At 35.7% G+C, this 17,344-nt stretch overlaps 1 protein-coding gene across 2 annotated transcripts in view; it reads right to left on the bottom strand.

Moving 5' to 3' along the window:
* Positions 1-74: 74 nt before the first annotated feature.
* eml3 (EMAP like 3) overlaps positions 75-17,344 on the bottom strand; it is a 37,369-nt gene continuing 20,099 nt past the window's right edge. For both annotated transcript variants that reach the window (XM_079867754.1, XM_079867753.1), the window contains 20 exons: positions 15,973-16,086; positions 14,628-14,656; positions 10,001-10,030; positions 9,686-9,806; positions 8,520-8,669; positions 8,366-8,435; positions 8,083-8,193; positions 7,646-7,741; positions 6,652-6,786; positions 6,219-6,357; positions 5,175-5,326; positions 4,934-5,059; positions 4,682-4,813; positions 3,387-3,454; positions 3,181-3,269; positions 2,904-3,001; positions 2,684-2,771; positions 2,488-2,586; positions 1,481-1,611; positions 75-1,216 (listed from right to left, as the gene is read on the bottom strand). In XM_079867754.1, coding sequence (XP_079723880.1) covers positions 1,007-1,216; positions 1,481-1,611; positions 2,488-2,586; positions 2,684-2,771; positions 2,904-3,001; positions 3,181-3,269; positions 3,387-3,454; positions 4,682-4,813; positions 4,934-5,059; positions 5,175-5,326; positions 6,219-6,357; positions 6,652-6,786; positions 7,646-7,741; positions 8,083-8,193; positions 8,366-8,435; positions 8,520-8,669; positions 9,686-9,806; positions 10,001-10,030; positions 14,628-14,656; positions 15,973-16,086 — 2,188 coding nt within the window. In that variant the 3' untranslated portion in view covers positions 75-1,006. The remainder of the gene's footprint in view (positions 1,217-1,480; positions 1,612-2,487; positions 2,587-2,683; positions 2,772-2,903; positions 3,002-3,180; positions 3,270-3,386; positions 3,455-4,681; positions 4,814-4,933; positions 5,060-5,174; positions 5,327-6,218; positions 6,358-6,651; positions 6,787-7,645; positions 7,742-8,082; positions 8,194-8,365; positions 8,436-8,519; positions 8,670-9,685; positions 9,807-10,000; positions 10,031-14,627; positions 14,657-15,972; positions 16,087-17,344) is intronic.

A 17,344-nucleotide genomic window follows, 5' to 3' on the forward strand; every position in this document is an offset into this window, starting at 1 on the left:
ACGTGATCCTATATAACTCTATTTCACTTCTGGAATCACATTAATTGCGAAACTGGAAGTACACACAGACAAAAAAGCGTTCTTATTTTAAAATTTATTGATTGATTAAAAATAACAAAAATTTCACATTGTTAACAAGCTGAGAAAAGCTGACTTGATCCATACAAGACCAGTCTTTTGGAAGCTTTTGGACAGAGGACATTTTCCTGACAGCTAATAAAGCAATGATTATCCTGCTGCTCTTAACACAATGCTTCACAGAGACACATGATTTATGGCTAATAATGTAATGACACAATTATGCATGTAGTATTTAATGAAAAAAAAAAAATGAAAAAAAAAAAGCAATTTATTAAAATAATCACATGAGAAGCATTATGAAGTAAACAAGTACATGTAAACTTGGAAGTACACTGAACATGATATAGCATGATAAATGTGGAAACAAGAGATTATTTTATTTTATTTAAGACATCATTCTCTCATCATGCATTGAACTGACAAAACATTTCACTATTGTGAGATTTATTTATTTTGCCAAATGTGTAAATTTCATATAAACTCTCAAGGCCCCAAAATTAAAAGAGAAAAATCTGTAATACATTTTTTGCATTAAGAACATAAAACATACTTTTCATCATTCTTTTTACCACCAACATTTTTTAAGTTTTTTATATAATCCTATCATATTCCTTTTGGGTTTGGAGTGCAATATGACATTTCTTTAAAAAAACAAACAAAAAAACACTAATGTTTTTTTTTTTTGCCATTAGTTTAGCCTCAACAGGGTAAAGTCAGTTCATGAAGAAATGTAGGTAGTGAATAGCTATGCGTTATATCTGACTTGTAAATGGTCAAACAACATTGTGACATGTTTTACAAAAGCTGGCATGACCTTCCAAATGCTTCATGATGGTGCAATAAGATATTTCCTCCATGTTTCATATCCTAGAATATCTTCATGCCTTAGTTATTCTCGCTCTCTTGACTCCTGGTGTCTGTCTCTCTATGTGCCATTTTCTGGAGAACTAGAGGAAGAGCGGACAGTAGAGGAAGAAGCTAGATGTTCCTTACTGTCTCCAGTCCCCGCCCCTTTAACCCGCCACTGGAGAATGCAGGTGTCTTTCCCGCCCAATGACAGGAGGTGAGTGTCATTATGCGTGAAACGAACGTTGGTCACATGACTGCCATGGCCCTCATACTTATAACTTGGAGCCTGACAGAGAAATCAGGAAATAAATTATTGATTTCTTGCAGTATAAGCAAACACTTCTTTTTTTTTTTTTTTTTTTAAAACCTGATACAGTTAATATGTGAATTATTAATCTGCATTTTCTAACTCAGCATTACATACACTATCTGGCCTTTTAATACAATATTAAGCATACAGAGTCTAATAAGATTTATTGTTTCATTTTATTTCCATTTTAAAATGATAATTTCTTTGACTCTCAATGAATATTGAGTGGCAGTGACTGACCTTTAGTTTGGGACATGGATACTGGAACAAATGAACCTTGCAGAAGTCATCGGCCACTGCCACCATACTCTTATTGTGCGAGCGACACAAGGCATTGATGTCTGTCCCATCTGATCCCTCGAGCCACACACCTGGACAGCATGACAGTTACATTTTATTACACTGTGGAATAAACTACTGGTGCATACATACTTCTACTACTCATGAGACATAACTACATAACTTTATTTTTTCAAAATTAACGAAAATTAAACAATGAGTCAATAGATCAACTACGGCAACGTCTCCAAGACGCTTGAAGAAACCTTCCTGCAAAGCTGCCTGAAACACTATGTGCGAGTGTACCTAGGACAAAAGCTGTTTTAAACAAAATATTGATTTGATTTAGTTAATAGAAGTTAATCGGTAAATCAAATCTATTTACACAAGTGGCTAAAACTATTCACACAGTACTGTAGCTTTGCAGGAAGGTGTCTTCAAGTGTCTTGGAGATGTTGCTGCAGTTCTTCTGGATTTAGTCTGTCTCAGTTTGGCTGTGTCGGCTGTTGTCAGAATCCTTGTGCATACAAAAATCTCACTGATTATTACTATTAATAACAAAAGCAATGTTTGGAAAAGATTTTATCTGACATTTCGAAGTTTCTACTCTAAGTTGTTTTAAACTGTACTATAGAAATAAACTTGACAATGACATTGACATTTCCTACTGACACAACTGGCTTAAAACCATTTTTTTCTTGGGTGAAAATACTATCGTGCCTACGACTTTTGCACAGTACTCTGTATATATGTGTATATATATATATATATATATATATATATATATATATATATATATATATATATATATATATATATGAACAATTCTATGTGGTCCGTTTTACTTCAAATATTGGTAACTAAATAATAATAATAAAAAAATATCAGCCAGCATAAAAAAAAAGTAAAATAAAAATAATAAAACACTGATAACAAACAATAATAAAACATGAAATGCTTTCTCTCACCCATGACATGGAATCCAAGCACACAGGTATAGGACGCCCACTCTCGATCTTTACTTTCAAACCGGTTCCTCAACAGCTTGCAGCCGCTTGCAACATCCCCTTTTTACACAAACATAAACATTTAAATGCATTTGAAATGATTTCTCTCATTGTCTTCTATGAATATGTCTCTGTATATCATGCACACAAGCCTTACAGTATAAAATTTCATAATCGCCGGAGTTAGACATGATGTATTTTCCATCTTTGGACCAGTCGAGGTGAGTAATGAAACTGGAGTGCCCCTGAAGTTACATTTAGGGAAGAGATAAATCTGCATGACTGATAGTGCACTTTAACACAACCCCTATAAACAACAAACCACCATAAAACAGTTTTACATCATTTAGGAGACTGTCCCAGCATGCTTTGCTTACTGTGCACTTTCCGAATCGCGTGTAGCGTCGACCACCGTCAGTGACGTTGTAAATGTAGATGAAGTTATCATGGGAACCAACAGCCAAAAAGCTGCCATCTATGTTTGGGTGAGTAGTAAAATCAAAGTTCCTGATTGTTAACAGGCTTATGAGAACTGCAGACCACATTAAAACACATGCCCTATATTCCACAAACAAGCTAGAAACATAAAGATAAGGAAGAGTGAGGCCATAGCTTGTTTGTTTTTTTTGTACAGTGATTTTGTTGACCTCTGACCTGGTGAGTATCTCATTACAGACAACTGCTCGTTCCCATCAGTCAGGTCTGACACCACTTCTTTGGTTTGCAGATCCAGTACAACCCATCTATATAGGTAAGGGGTTAAAACCACCAGAAAGCCATTAAAAAGGGAACATTTCACAAGCTCACTGTAAAACTGAAGCTGTAATTGTTATCGGGTGTGCTGTAAATAAATGTTTTACCTTCCAGTACTCAGTCCAACAGAGACAAGAGCTCCGTTTGGGCAGAAATCAGCACACAGACCAGATTCCTAGAGAGATGAATGAATAATTGCAAATTCATTTTCACATTACAATACATTTATGTTCATATTGTGAGGGTGTTTAAATGTGCACACGTTTCCCACATAAAAGTTTTACACCTTAATAAATCAATAATAACTTTGACAAAATGTTTAAAATTTGATATACTCATATGGGTTTCTGTGTAGACAAAAAAAACCTGTATTTGAACTGCTGTTCAAAAATGTCTTGTCAGTAAGTCTTGTCAAGACCCAATTAAATTGATCAAAATTGACTATAAATGTATTTATATTGTTACAAAAGATTAATCAAAGAATCTTGAAAAAATAAGTTTGATTTCTGAAGGATCATGTGACACTGAAGACTAAAGTAATGGCTTCAGAAAATTCTGATTTTCCATCAACTGGAAAGAATTTTTTTTCAAAATAAATTAATAATTATTATTTTTTTAAAGTAATAATATTTCACAATATTACAGTTTTTACTGTATTTTTAATCAAATAAACTCACCTTTGGTGAGCATAAGAGACTTCTTTAAAAAAAAAAACATAAAAAAAAAAAAGACCAACCTCAAATTTTTTAACAGTAAAAAATATTAAAATAGAAAACAGTTATTTTAAATTGTAAACAATTTCTTAAAAGGTCTTAACAACCCCAAACTTCTGAGTGGTAGTGTAAGCGTGTTGAGATCACATGACCAGCCAAATACTGTTTACTACACCCATATTATCAAATTACCAAATACTTTCAGCTGTGCATTTCTACTCAGATAACCACATTTTTTTGCATCCATGCCAATAGTGTTGTGACACACATAAAAACACTTAGAGGCCACTTACACCACAAAACCTTTTATGCATTTTGACTGTTCATTAACACAACAATGGCATTTCGTGGGCCTGAAAATGCAAAGTTTTGAAAAAAGTCTCTGTGCAAACTACAAAAACACGAATTTGTGAGAACGGTGACGTCATGCGCATGCGTGCTACGTGATCAGTCAATAGGCGTGGAGTGTTTCTTTACAAAGTGATATCGCCAACTACTGGCGTTGCATGAATAATACAGTGTTTTTAGGTGTTTTTTCGGATCAGCGTGAACGGGGATCGTTTTGACAACAGTGTCGTCTGTACGCGAAACCTTTGAAAAACGCAAAGGTTTTTAGTACATCGCTGTAATGTAAATGTACCCTTAGTGTGCCTTAAATTACACTTAAAAGTTTCTGTGACCATTCTGACCTCTAGTGGTGTGCACCAGTCCAGTTTGTGGTCCTCTGCGTTCCACACACACACTTGACGATCATTTCCACAGGTAAGAAAGATGTTCTGGGAGGGGTGTGTGGCCAGACCCCACGTTTCATCCACATGTCCCTGACAATTGAATGAATTGAACGTTTTTAGATTCACAAACCAGCTAATCCGGTAAAAACGCTTAAGACAACTGATGGCAACTGAATGATGTATATTTGCATATGAATCCAATCCATCTACCTGTACAATGGCCACAAACCCATCTGAAAATGTTCCTCTCAGGATTGCATTTCGTGTGGTGCCAACGAGCAGCTCCTCTCCGTCTACATCTGCAATGGTGCGGACTGCACCAAATTTCTCCGGAATCTAGAAGAACAAAGACCATTCAAGAAGTTTTTGTTTTTTAAACGACACTGTACTTTCACATATTCATATGGCTACAAACACGCAGTTTTGAAGATAATCCAGACTCGTGTTTCACCTCACACTCTCTTTCAGGCGCAAGGTCTGCGCTCCAGCGGATGATCTTGCGGTCCTTGCCTCCACCACTGAGTAAAGCTCCACCCTGCAGGAGGCACATCGTGAAAACGCTGCCTTCATGAGCACGCGTCTGCTTCATGATCTGCAATGTCTCTGCATGCGGAGAGAGCAGAACAGGTGGATTAGTACATTTGAAGACATTGACAGAATCGATAGTTTCAAATAATGAAAACAGACCATATTTTAGTTCTAATTTATTTATAGCATCTGTGGCCTGCTGTTGTTTACTATAAAGCATAAATTATACTTGTCCCTTAGTTTTAAAATAGGGCTGTCAAACGATTAATCGCGATTAATCGCATCCAAAATAAAAGTTTGTGTTTACATAATATATGTGTGTGTATGGAGTATAATTATTTTCTATATATAAATACACACACATGCATATATATTTAAGAAAAATGTGTTATTTATATATAAAATATTTATATATAATATAAATGATATATAATATAAATATATATACACAGTATATACATGCAAATATTTCTTAAATATATACATGCATGTGTGTGTATTTATATATAGAAAATAATTATACATCGTACACACACATATATTATGTAAAAACAAACTTTTAATTTGGATGCGATTAATCGTTTGACAGCCCTATTTTAAAAGTAAAGAAAAATCTATTGCACATACAGTAATACTTCTGTACCGACACGGTTGCCAGGTCTGAGCAACAAAACGAGCCAATTGGCCAATCAAAATTAGCCCAATATGATTTTCTCCGTCAGTGGCCGAATTCTTTGCTGATTTTGTACGTCAACTCATGGCAACAACTTAAAAGTAGCCCAATTCCAGGGGAATAACTAAAATGAATAGCTTTAAATGCTACAAATCAATTTAATCATCACAACATTATAACTGAATATGTGAAAGATGGATGTTTATGTAGAGATTTGCTAACGATTAAGGAAGTTGAAATGTAACAGAAGTGTTTGATCATTTCTTCTGTATCGTGAAGAATCATTTTGCACACCCTTTGCTCCTTTTCCTAATGTTTTGATATCAGCAGCTGACTTCCCCCATGTGAGAATGTTCCCCTCAGAGTCTCCCGTCAACACATCGCCCGTAAGACTGAACACGAAGCACATGATGAACTTGGGCTTTTTGTATTTCTGTTAAACACACAGTAGACAAAATCAAACACCAAACAAAGAGTGAATACATAGCTGAATGCATTATGAAGCGGTTCTCTACTCAATGTAAGCCTTTAAAGCTAATCATAAACTAGATATGCAGCATATTACTGTAAAATAGTAAAATGATGATCTCACATGGAAACGCCATAGTACCACAGTATTGTGAGTTTTTAATTTATATAATTTCTTCCCCTTTTCGTGCATGGAAAAGCCCATGATACTGAAATTACAGTGGAGGACAGTCAACTTGGTGGCAGAATATGGACTCACTCCAAAGATGCCCTGTTTCTTGGTCATTGTGAAACCGCTCATGGTCCAGAAGTAGACGTGGGACTTGCCACAGGAGATGATGTTGTTGGTGTCTGTAGGGCTGAATTCCACAGCCAAGACTGCCTCAGTAGTGCTCTGAAACACACACACACACACACACACACACACACAGTGAAGACATATAGTTGTGCCAGTGGCTCTGTGTTATTACAGGAGAAAAGCTGCAATTCAACTATAAACATCCAGTCAATCTTCAGCTCACGTCAGTTTAATGACAGAAAATTACTGTAATTGTCCTGTATTATCAAAAAGTATAATCCAGAAACTGTAAATACCTCTTCAAAGTTCAGCAGAATATAATGTCATTACTTATGATTTCTAAATTGTTCAGGCTCTTTAATTTTGTTCTGGGTATTCATCTTATTGTTTCCAGAATTCCACCAAACATACTTCTGAAACGCTCGTGAAATCCTGAATGATATTTAACTCATTGCAAATGACTTTATACAAATAAACCAACTCATACTGAGATGAAAATCTAGATTCATTCAGTCAGCAAACAGAACTCCCTTGACAAAGCGTCATGCTATTCTAAGTCCAACTACTTCCTAAATCCATTACTAGCAGCACAGCCCAAAAATAAAACACGAGGGAGAAAAATTACTTCATACAAATGGCCAGTCTTTAAAGCGCACACAATCACTCACACAAATCAACTGTAAAATATTTAGCTGCTCCCATAGCAACCCCGCTCAAACCGCTCGTGCAGAAGTAGAAAGAAATATTTAGGACAAAGGGTCACACAGAGAAAGAAACTATCCACAATAAAGCTGACAGGTTTTTTTTAGCATTAACAGTGCATGTGCTTGAAAAAAAAAATTGTTAGGCTACTAAAAATGAGAATGTAAACTTGATCCATGTAGCTTTATGTAGATATTACAATGCTCAACTATTGAGCATTTGTGTGTGTGCGCGCGCATGTGTGTGAACAGACCTTGACTTCAGCATGCTTTATATTCTTATTCCAGTCCCACACAGAAAGCATGTGTTCATTGGAATCATCAATTACACAAAGGAATGTACCAGCATCCTATAACAAGAAAAAAGAGAAAGGAATATATATATTGAAATACATTTGAATTGTAAATAAATAAACATTGATATATGTATGTATGATCAATGTGTATTTATTTACAATTAAAATGCTACTATTCCAAAAGACTGTCACATGATAAAAGTCAATGTTTCTAGTCTATAAATGCTTCATAGACCAAAAGTCTGGATATTTGATTATAGTATTATTTTACATATTTTATTTATTCATTTCTTTTTTGGTATTTTATATTCTTTGCACATGTGAACAGCCCTCTCTATTATCCCTGTCTGCTGTGTTTCAACTGGAAAGAATGCAAAATGGGAGGCAATACTCACTGAATTGGAAAATGCTACGGATCCGACACCTCGCTCAAAAGTGCCGAGGCCGATCTGCTGCAATGTCACTAGCGTGTTGGAGTCCCAAATGTGCACAAAGGGCTGAAGAGGCTGAAAAACACACATAATCGCACAAAAAAACGTAAGCAGGTAATTGATGCATGACATGGACGTTTTATCTGTATAACAAACTTACACCATTTCTTAAAATTTTGTTCATGATTTTAAATCAATGTCAACCAACATAGTAATCTTATTAATCAGTGGACTGTGATTTATTCACCTTGCCATCTTTGTCCACCCCTGCTGTCTGTCCAGATGCCACACGCACCTTGTCCGGGTGGATGGCAAGACTACAGGCCAAAAAGTAAGAGAAAAAGTAAGGACATATTAATCAGAGAAAAAATAAAAAATAAAAATATTCTCTCTAAACTCACCATCTGACACAGTCTGTGTGCTTGCGATAATGCCTTTGTGTTTGGTTGCTGATGTGATACAGGACCACCACGCACGCAATAAAATAAACTGCTTCTCCAGACGGCAACAGGTAAAGGTTTGCTCGACAGTCCCGTCCCCTGTAACCATAGCTGGAAATAAAAGGATCAAGGAACATTTGCTAGTAGTTATGTATTATATAAAGGAAATCTAATTCACTGTGTTTGGCCATGTGAGGTACAGAAATATATACATATAGTAAGTATGTATGTATGTATGTATATATGCAGGGCTTGACATTAACTTTGCTCACCAGCCATTTCCAAAGTCACTGACCACAATTTTGACATTGATACCATGGGGGAAACTGCCAGATAGATTTTTTTAATATTATATTATAATTTGGCAGCAGGTATATTAGGTTGCTGTCACTTTAAGACTTGACGCACGGATTCATTATACCGTTACACATGCATTTTTTTTTCTTTTACTTGCAAAGACCGGCATTTTGACATTATTTGGCTTTTTAAGCGCAATAAGCAGCAAACAATAACTTAATTTAGTATTGTGAGGTGGCTTTATGTGCACAAAATCTGCGGAAATTAGTCAAATTATGTGCAATACGTGCAATCCCACGCAGAAACTCAAGCCCTGTAACACCAACACTACTCATCCGGAGCAAATGAAATGAGTGAGGAGAGGCGGGTTTGTGTGTCAACTTGCTGTCAGAGAGATGAGAGAGAAAGTGCAGCTAGTATTGTGCATCTATTCTGCAGGAAATGAGAATTGGAAGTGTTTCAGATATTTCAGTATCGATATGTATCAAAAATCCATATTTTTGACAACACTACATTGCACTTAGTTTATTATTTAAAATGCCTTTTTAAAAGACTACAATTGAAAAATGTATGTAAATCCAACCCGCCAAAGTGGCTAGTAGGAGTGACTGTTACACGCCACTGCTGAAGCCCACCCGCATTTGCGAGGTTGGAGGATGTTAATGTCAAGCCCTGTATGCAATAAAATGACATATTTTAAGTTTATTTTATGTTACAATTAATTTATATGAATGGAAATTAATTTGAAATTTAATTTAGGTTCAAATGTAATACATTAATAAAAAATATAAATGCTAAAAAACAATAACAAAAGAATTGTTTTAGGATACACCCAGTCGAGATCCAGTTTCTGTGAGGGAAGATCAATTTTCAGCTCCTCGTAGTTCAGAATGTCTGAAGGAATGTACATGGTGATTGGTCGTCCACGGATAAACATCTTGATTGACTGACCTGTAAGTAAAATGAATGTGATTTGAGACACAAGAATGAAAAATTTACGATGAGCACTATAGTTTGTATTTGTTAACTTTCAGAGTACAACATATTATATAACTTTCAAAACTATTTTTTTTTTTTACGATTTTTTTAACGCAAATATGTTTAGGCAACATTTAGTAAGAATCCAGTCCATGATAGAAACCTACTCTGAGTTCCCCTCCTGGACCCCTGAGAGCCTGTTAAAAGATAAAAACACAAACAAACATTATCTCTGCATTTGCAAAATACATTAGGAATTCCTGCAGCCCAACTGCACTCCAACTAGCTCTACAGGGAGCTCCAATGAGAACACCTCTGACTCACCGCTGTCATTGTCTGGACCTGGATTTGGACTGGCTCGACAGGGAAAATTTTGTTTTTAACAGGGTCTTTTAAAAGCAGTGAGGCATGCAAGTCAATCTGCGTGTCAACTGCGATGGAATGACAATAAAAGCAACAGCCAGAAACCAATAAGCAAAGTTTGCATCAAAACATCACTAACCCCTGAAGATCTTTTATACAGTATAATATGGGTTGTTTTGATACAAGAGATAGTGAGAATATCTCGTATTCCTCGGATTTGAGTTTAGAGTTTGAACTATATCCGACTCATGCAGGACCGCTATGTCAATGTTATCAGAGAGATGACAGGTGACGCCGAAACAACATTCCATAAATGTGTCAGTTTCATCCCAGAGGGGAAAAACAACATGTGTTTGATGTTGAGCGCAGTCACGATATTTCAAATAAAAAAAAACATTTACCTTTCCAATTCAGTAAAGTGTGCAAGTGAATAAATTATTAAAACGCCACACGCACACAAACGAGAAGGCCAAGGCAGTGCTGTGAAAATGTGGTGTGAATTTCTGGAACGCAGGGAAAAGGAAACACACATCCATCATCCTGGTCAGAAAAGTCGAGTGGTGCGGTTGCATAACCGACGAGAGTAACTTTCCAGTGTGAGCACAAGCACTCCTGTGTCTCACTGCTGAAGGAAACATGCATAATGAATAAACAAACAAATAAATATATAAAGACTAGACATGAGACCACTTATGGCTTATTATGGTAATTAAAATTCGCCTGTGCTCAGTAACACTTACTCATACGTGTTTATATGCACAGTGACCTCACTGCATCACATTGCATTTTGGACAGAATCTGTTCTCTAATCTAGAATTTGTAGTCTGGGGTCTATGAAGCTATAGCAGGGGGTCTGTGGATGGATACAGTACCATTCAAAAATTGTTTTTTTTGTTTTTTTAAAGGGGTGGTTGATTATGATTTCACTTTTCTAACTTTAGTTAGTGTGTAATGTTGCTGTTTGAGCATAAACAACATCTGCAAAGTTACAACGCTCAAAGTTCAAAGCAAAGGGAGATATTTGTTTTTAAAGAAATTGCTTTTTAAGGACTACAACAAACGGCTGGTAGGGACTATACGACATTCCTCCCGGGTTAGTGACATCACCAACCCTAAAATTTACATAAACCCCACCCCCTGAACACGATTTATAGATTATCATGACAGAATATGCTAATCAATAATTAGAAAATAGTTAACTCCACATTAGCTACATACATTTAAACAAACAAAAAAGTTTTTGAAATTTTCAGGGCACAAGCTGTTGTAGCTCCGCCCCCTGTGCCGGGAGCAGCAGCTCATTTGCATTTAAAGGGACAGACACAAAAACAGTGCATTTTTGCTCTGTAAAGACTAGACATGAGACCACTTATGGCTTATTATGGAATTAAACCAGATGCATTTTTGCTCACCCTCAAAAAGTGAAAATTTTAACATGCTATATAAAAATATCTGTGGGGTATTTTGAGCTAAAACTTCACATACAAACTCTGGGGACATCAGAGACTTATTTTACATCTTGTGAAAAGAGCATTATACCATCCCTTTAAAGGAATGAATACTTTTATTCAGCAAGGATGCATTAAATTCACCGAAAGTGACAGTAAAGACATTTATAATGATACAGAAGATTTCTATTTCAAATAACAGAAATGCTGTTCTTTTTGAACTTTTTATTAATTAAAGAATCCTGTAAAAAGTTGAGAATTTAACTTGCGCGCAAAATTGGAATATCACACTAAACATATGTGAATAAAGCACAGTTTCCATCCTATGTGGTCGAGAACAAAATCGCCACTTCATGGGAAATTTCCGCAAAATATCTGTCATAAAAATGAAAGATGCTGCAATCGGGGAAGAAACAGTGGCTCGTTTTCCCCACATCATAAGTGACTTGCGTCTCAGAGCTTGTGGATGAAAAGCAATAAACGCTGTCATGTTATCTTGCGTTCGGATGCTGGTGTTTGGAAACATAATCATGTGAGACACTTCAGGGAGGGAATTAAACCAAATCATTCTGATGACAGACTTTGACTCAGGCATTTCAGAATGATCAAACCAACATTTGAGATGCTGTGCGATGCGATTGGTCCACTGGTTAGTCCACTTACTAGTTATCCAATCATCTACTGTTGAGTCAAAGTCAAACAAAGAGTTTTTTTGTTGCGCATCAAGGGATTTATTCAGTAAATGTGCTTCCATAGTAGTTTGTGTGCATGTCTTCTTATCCGATAAAAAAATTATCCGTCTCAATTTTTTTGCGCGTCTTTAAAATGTATGCACATCTTGGCATTTTCATCCAGATTTTTAAATTGTTTTTACTGCATTTTTTGGGGGATAAAGTAAATGAAGCCTTGGTGAGCCTTCTTTGAAAAATAAGTCTTTTGAACGGTAGTCTATATAAACATATATAAACGTATTAATATAATATATAAATATATCATTTTTTTTAAAAATGTGGTTATTTTTCTGCAGCAGCCGCGGCGCTACCATTGGGCCCGGGTGGGCCTGGGCCCACCCATTTTAGGTCCGGGCCCACCCATTTTAGGTCCGGGCCCACCCATTTTCTACTATGGTTTTGTACGTTTCTTCATTCGGATCTATTTGCGATCCATTCCATTCTAAACAAACAACGCAGTTTAGCCTACATGCTTCGTCCTTGTTACATTATTCATTAAGATAATAATTAATAAATGCACGCATAATTATCAGTGGACTTGATAAATGTTGCAGATATGTTTTACTATGCATGCACAAACAAATGCCTTTTAACTTATGTGTGCAAAATTCAGAATAAAATTAATGTGCAGCAATTTGTACAAATAGAGAGTCTGTAGGCCTACTATATGTGTTGTAGCCATCAAGCTCATTTAGTTTCATATTTGTTCAAATATTATAATGTTATTTTTTCATCTAAGTTGATTATGAAAAGTGAACCGCACGAGTAAGATAGGATATACAATATCGAGAGACATGGAGCGGGTCAGACATGATTTTGACCACTTAATTAAGTTAGAAAGCCCTTTTTTAAGTGAATTTCGTTTTGTATAAATTGTATCTTAATTTTAATATATTTTTTTTTTATCAACCAATTGCCTGTATTTAATGAAGCAAATAGGAGACAATATAAGAGGCGCGCCCGCGCGGTCACTTGCATTGCTCGTGAACAGGAGCGCATCTCATCCTAACTTAACGAAACTCAGCATATGCCTCACAGACATGAAATCTATCTTAAAGCTTGAAATGTCTTTTTAACAATTTAAAACGAAAAGAAAAAGGCTAGGCCTACTCTCTGATTATGCAATCCATGATGTGCATTTCTCTCTATAGGCGCGTTCACGGAGTTGACGATCGACAACTTCATCTTTACAGCTGTTGCTGCTGTTAATAAACTAAAAATAAAAGGCCTATAATTTTATTAAACAATACATTAAATGAAATTGTAATTTTTTTTTTTAAAGCAACAAAAAAATTCCTGTTTAAGTTTTTCTTTTCTTTTTTACCTGTGCTAATTACGCATTAAATTCAGGTAATGAGTCGCTGTCCTCAGTGCCGCAGAAAAGCGCTGAAACGGAGATGAAGGGAAACCCGTTTTTTTTTTTTTGGCTTATTTTAACTGGCCCATCCAGTTTTCTGGAGGCCCACCTACAATCAAAATCCTGGCGCCGCTAGTGTTCTGCAGATTTAAAAAAACAACTTATAATATCATCTTCAGCGGGTCTGCTGCTTCATCATTTGATTGGGTTGCCTCTGTAATGTATAACACACTTAATAACCTCATATTATACAGTGGCACAATAGAACCAGGACATGATAAAGGTACATAATGTAACAATCAGCTTTTTGCAATAACATTATTTATGAAAGTAATTATATAGGCTTAATGAGAAAACCAAGCGTTATAGTATTAGTGGGTCCCTGGGTTGGCTGAGTAATGGTTAAAATGGTAGATGAAAAGCTGAAAAATTTGTTCCCATTATTATTCTGAATCCACAGCTGAATGTGTGAGGTGTTGATGAAAGAGGTTAAAATATATTATGTTGCTGATTTTTATATATATTATTTTTCCTTATCTTTGGCTGAGGGAAAAACATTTTACTCAAGAAATTGTAACCTGACAATCCTGATTGGATGAAACTGGACAGACAGTGACTACGTGACATTCAGAAAGGTTAAAAGGATCTTGTTTTCCTAACACATGACAGCTTTTCCAGGAATGAGAACAGAAAGGAGCATTGCAAACTGCATAAATAGTGTAACTGATAAGTAACTGACAATCTCTGTATACAGTTCAGAGGTACTGTACCTGGGGAATTTAGGTAAAAATGGGAAAACATCGACCTAATGCAAGTCTGAATTATGACACAGCAAGGCTGATGAGGTAAAAATAATGAAGAAAAAGAAGGAGAGATAAAGTGAGAGATGCCTTACCTGTGCTAGAGATAATGTCTTTTGCCCGGCTATGGAGACAAACACATCAATTAATGAATGAATGAATCATTTAACATACTGAAAACAGAGAATATATATATATATATATATATATATATATATATATATATATATATATATATATATATATATATATATATATATATATATATATATATATATATATACACTAAAGTACAACAAGAAATGTAATTGTTTTTAAAGGCATGCCAGCTTCTTTAGCTATTTTCATCACAAAAAAAACAAAAACATACTTCAGTTATGAAACTAAATTATTATTATTATTATAGAAACTAATTAAGATATTTAATACCCATTATACAAGAAATTTCATGATAACAAGATTCTCATGAAATGCATTCAAATATTAAATATAACTTAATCTCGATCAAAAGCATCTGTGGCATTCTGTCAATTAGTACTAAATAATTTTCCCTCATCCAACTTAAAGTGCCCCTTTTATGCTTTTTTTGAATATTACCTTTTTATGTAACGTGTAATACAGCTGTTTGTGAATGTAAAAGGTATGCAAAGTTTTAAAGCTCAAAGTGCTGGAGTTATTGTCTCCTAAAAGAAAGAATCAATACCGAACTGCCAAAAATGAGTTATCAGTAATTTCAGTCTCACTTCCAGTTACAAACCTATGTAGGCTTGTAACACGTTTGCATAATGAAGTCCATTGGCTGACTGTGTCCTACTACAACATCTACTCTGACCCTCAAACACAGTAGTTGTAGCTGATAAGGCCTGGAAGAGTTTTTGGTTAACATGTTGAGATTACTGCAAAACTAAATCCACTTTGCATGCTCGCGCTTGAATTGATATATTGATATATTGATATATAGGCATATTGCCTGAGGGGCTGCACACCTTTCTCCAAAGGGCCAACTGATAAAACTTGAAAAACCTGGTAAACCGAGTAACTTTTTACATGAAATCCAAGCAACGACGGACATAACACAAACAATCCTACATGGAGCAAACTTCACCGACTGTAAAGTGATTGTTGATTTAGACAAATTTACAACTTAAATAACAGAATCATTGTAAATGCTTGAACAATAAGAGCATCACTGTTTTTCTTTTACAAACCTCTGATAGACTTGCTCCAAAGATATCTATTGTATTTGCATTACCACAACAATCTTTCTGTTGTTTCTATAAACTGAGGGATGAGTCATAACGATTTTCTGTGGTAATCGACAGCATCATTGATTTTGCTGATAGAGCTTAACGTATTAAATTACTCTGAACGATTCACTTATGATGAGTGATAAGTTCAGAGCAAGCTTGAACTGAAAAAAAAAAAAAAAGCGGTTCTCACCTCTCCAGACTTGGAGACCGTGTGAGTAAGTTGGTTGAGGAGGCCGCTTTCTTAGAAAGCCGCAGTTTGGTCTTGTCTTGGGAGTCCTTACTTCTCTCACTGTTCCTCCTGACCCTGATTTTCAAGAAGAGATATTTGTCAGTTACTCCATGAGGCATAAAAATCTGATTCACAGAGTGCATGCAAGCATTAATCAATGCAGATACGAGCATGCTAACATGAACGTCACAGAACGTGCTTAGCGTGATTTGAGTTTCCCATCAAGTTTGGACAGCATGCAAATGCACCTATTATTAAAAACCAACAACCCACAATCACCCAGAATCAATCCTTCATGCAGACACACACACACAAGAAAACCATGCAAATAAATCAGAAATCAGAGTTAATGCCACGTTTGAGTCACAGTGAATTTGCCCCATATATTTATTGTGTGAGGGAGTATGAGTCTGTGCTCACTGAGGGATTGTTTCCTCTTGCACGCCCTATTTCCTGTTCTTCTGAATACCCTTAGAGACATCCAATAAAAGCTACATGAAACAGGAAATAACTGTGGTCATGTGATCAATGATGATACTTGCGGTGACAGACAGAGAAGTGAAACGCGGCTGATAAAGGGGGCTGTCCACTTTTAAATAATGTTGAAGCCTTACCCTGTCACACTTTTAACACTTTCTTTATGGTAGTCGAAATTAGCGATAAAACATTATATCAGCCAGGCTGCTAACTTAGAGATAATGCACAAATGTCTTATAACATTTATTATCACATTATGTCTCATTTCCCATCATATCTACTCTACCATTCAACAATTTGGGGTCAGTTTTTTTTTTAAAGAAATTAATACTTTTTTTATTCACTTAGGATACATTCAATTGCTCAGAATTGACAGTAAAGACATTTATAAAGCAGTTTCCTAACTTAATTTTAATTGTAACATATGGTCAGTGTCTATTTAATCAACGCATTGAACTTTCAAACCGTGCCAGTGTGGTCCATGGTACGGCGTTAGTTTCAGAGTTCGTCAGCACGAAATGTTTTTAAAAAACACACAACTGTTTTCATTCAGTGCTAATCTAGCAGAAGAGAGACAAGTTACAGACCACCATCTGAAATGGTCTTCAAGAATCTTAGGGGCCACTGTAGGTCATTTTCAACCTTCTGTCAACATAAGCTTGCGTTATCTTGTTCACTGTTCAGTTCATAATGTAGTATTTAATTCTGGGTAGCCAGGCTCTGAGATGCATACGTAAACCACTTTAACATTCTTACAGCATATTTACATACACTGATTGGTCACGTTTAGACATTTTTAACTGTTCCCTCATGCTGAAACTAAACAAAGCGTGAATCTTTAACGAAGCATGCATTG

Source organism: Squalius cephalus (genome assembly GCF_949319135.1).
Source record: "Squalius cephalus genome assembly, chromosome: 3".
NCBI classification, from domain to species: Eukaryota; Metazoa; Chordata; class Actinopteri; order Cypriniformes; family Leuciscidae; genus Squalius; species Squalius cephalus.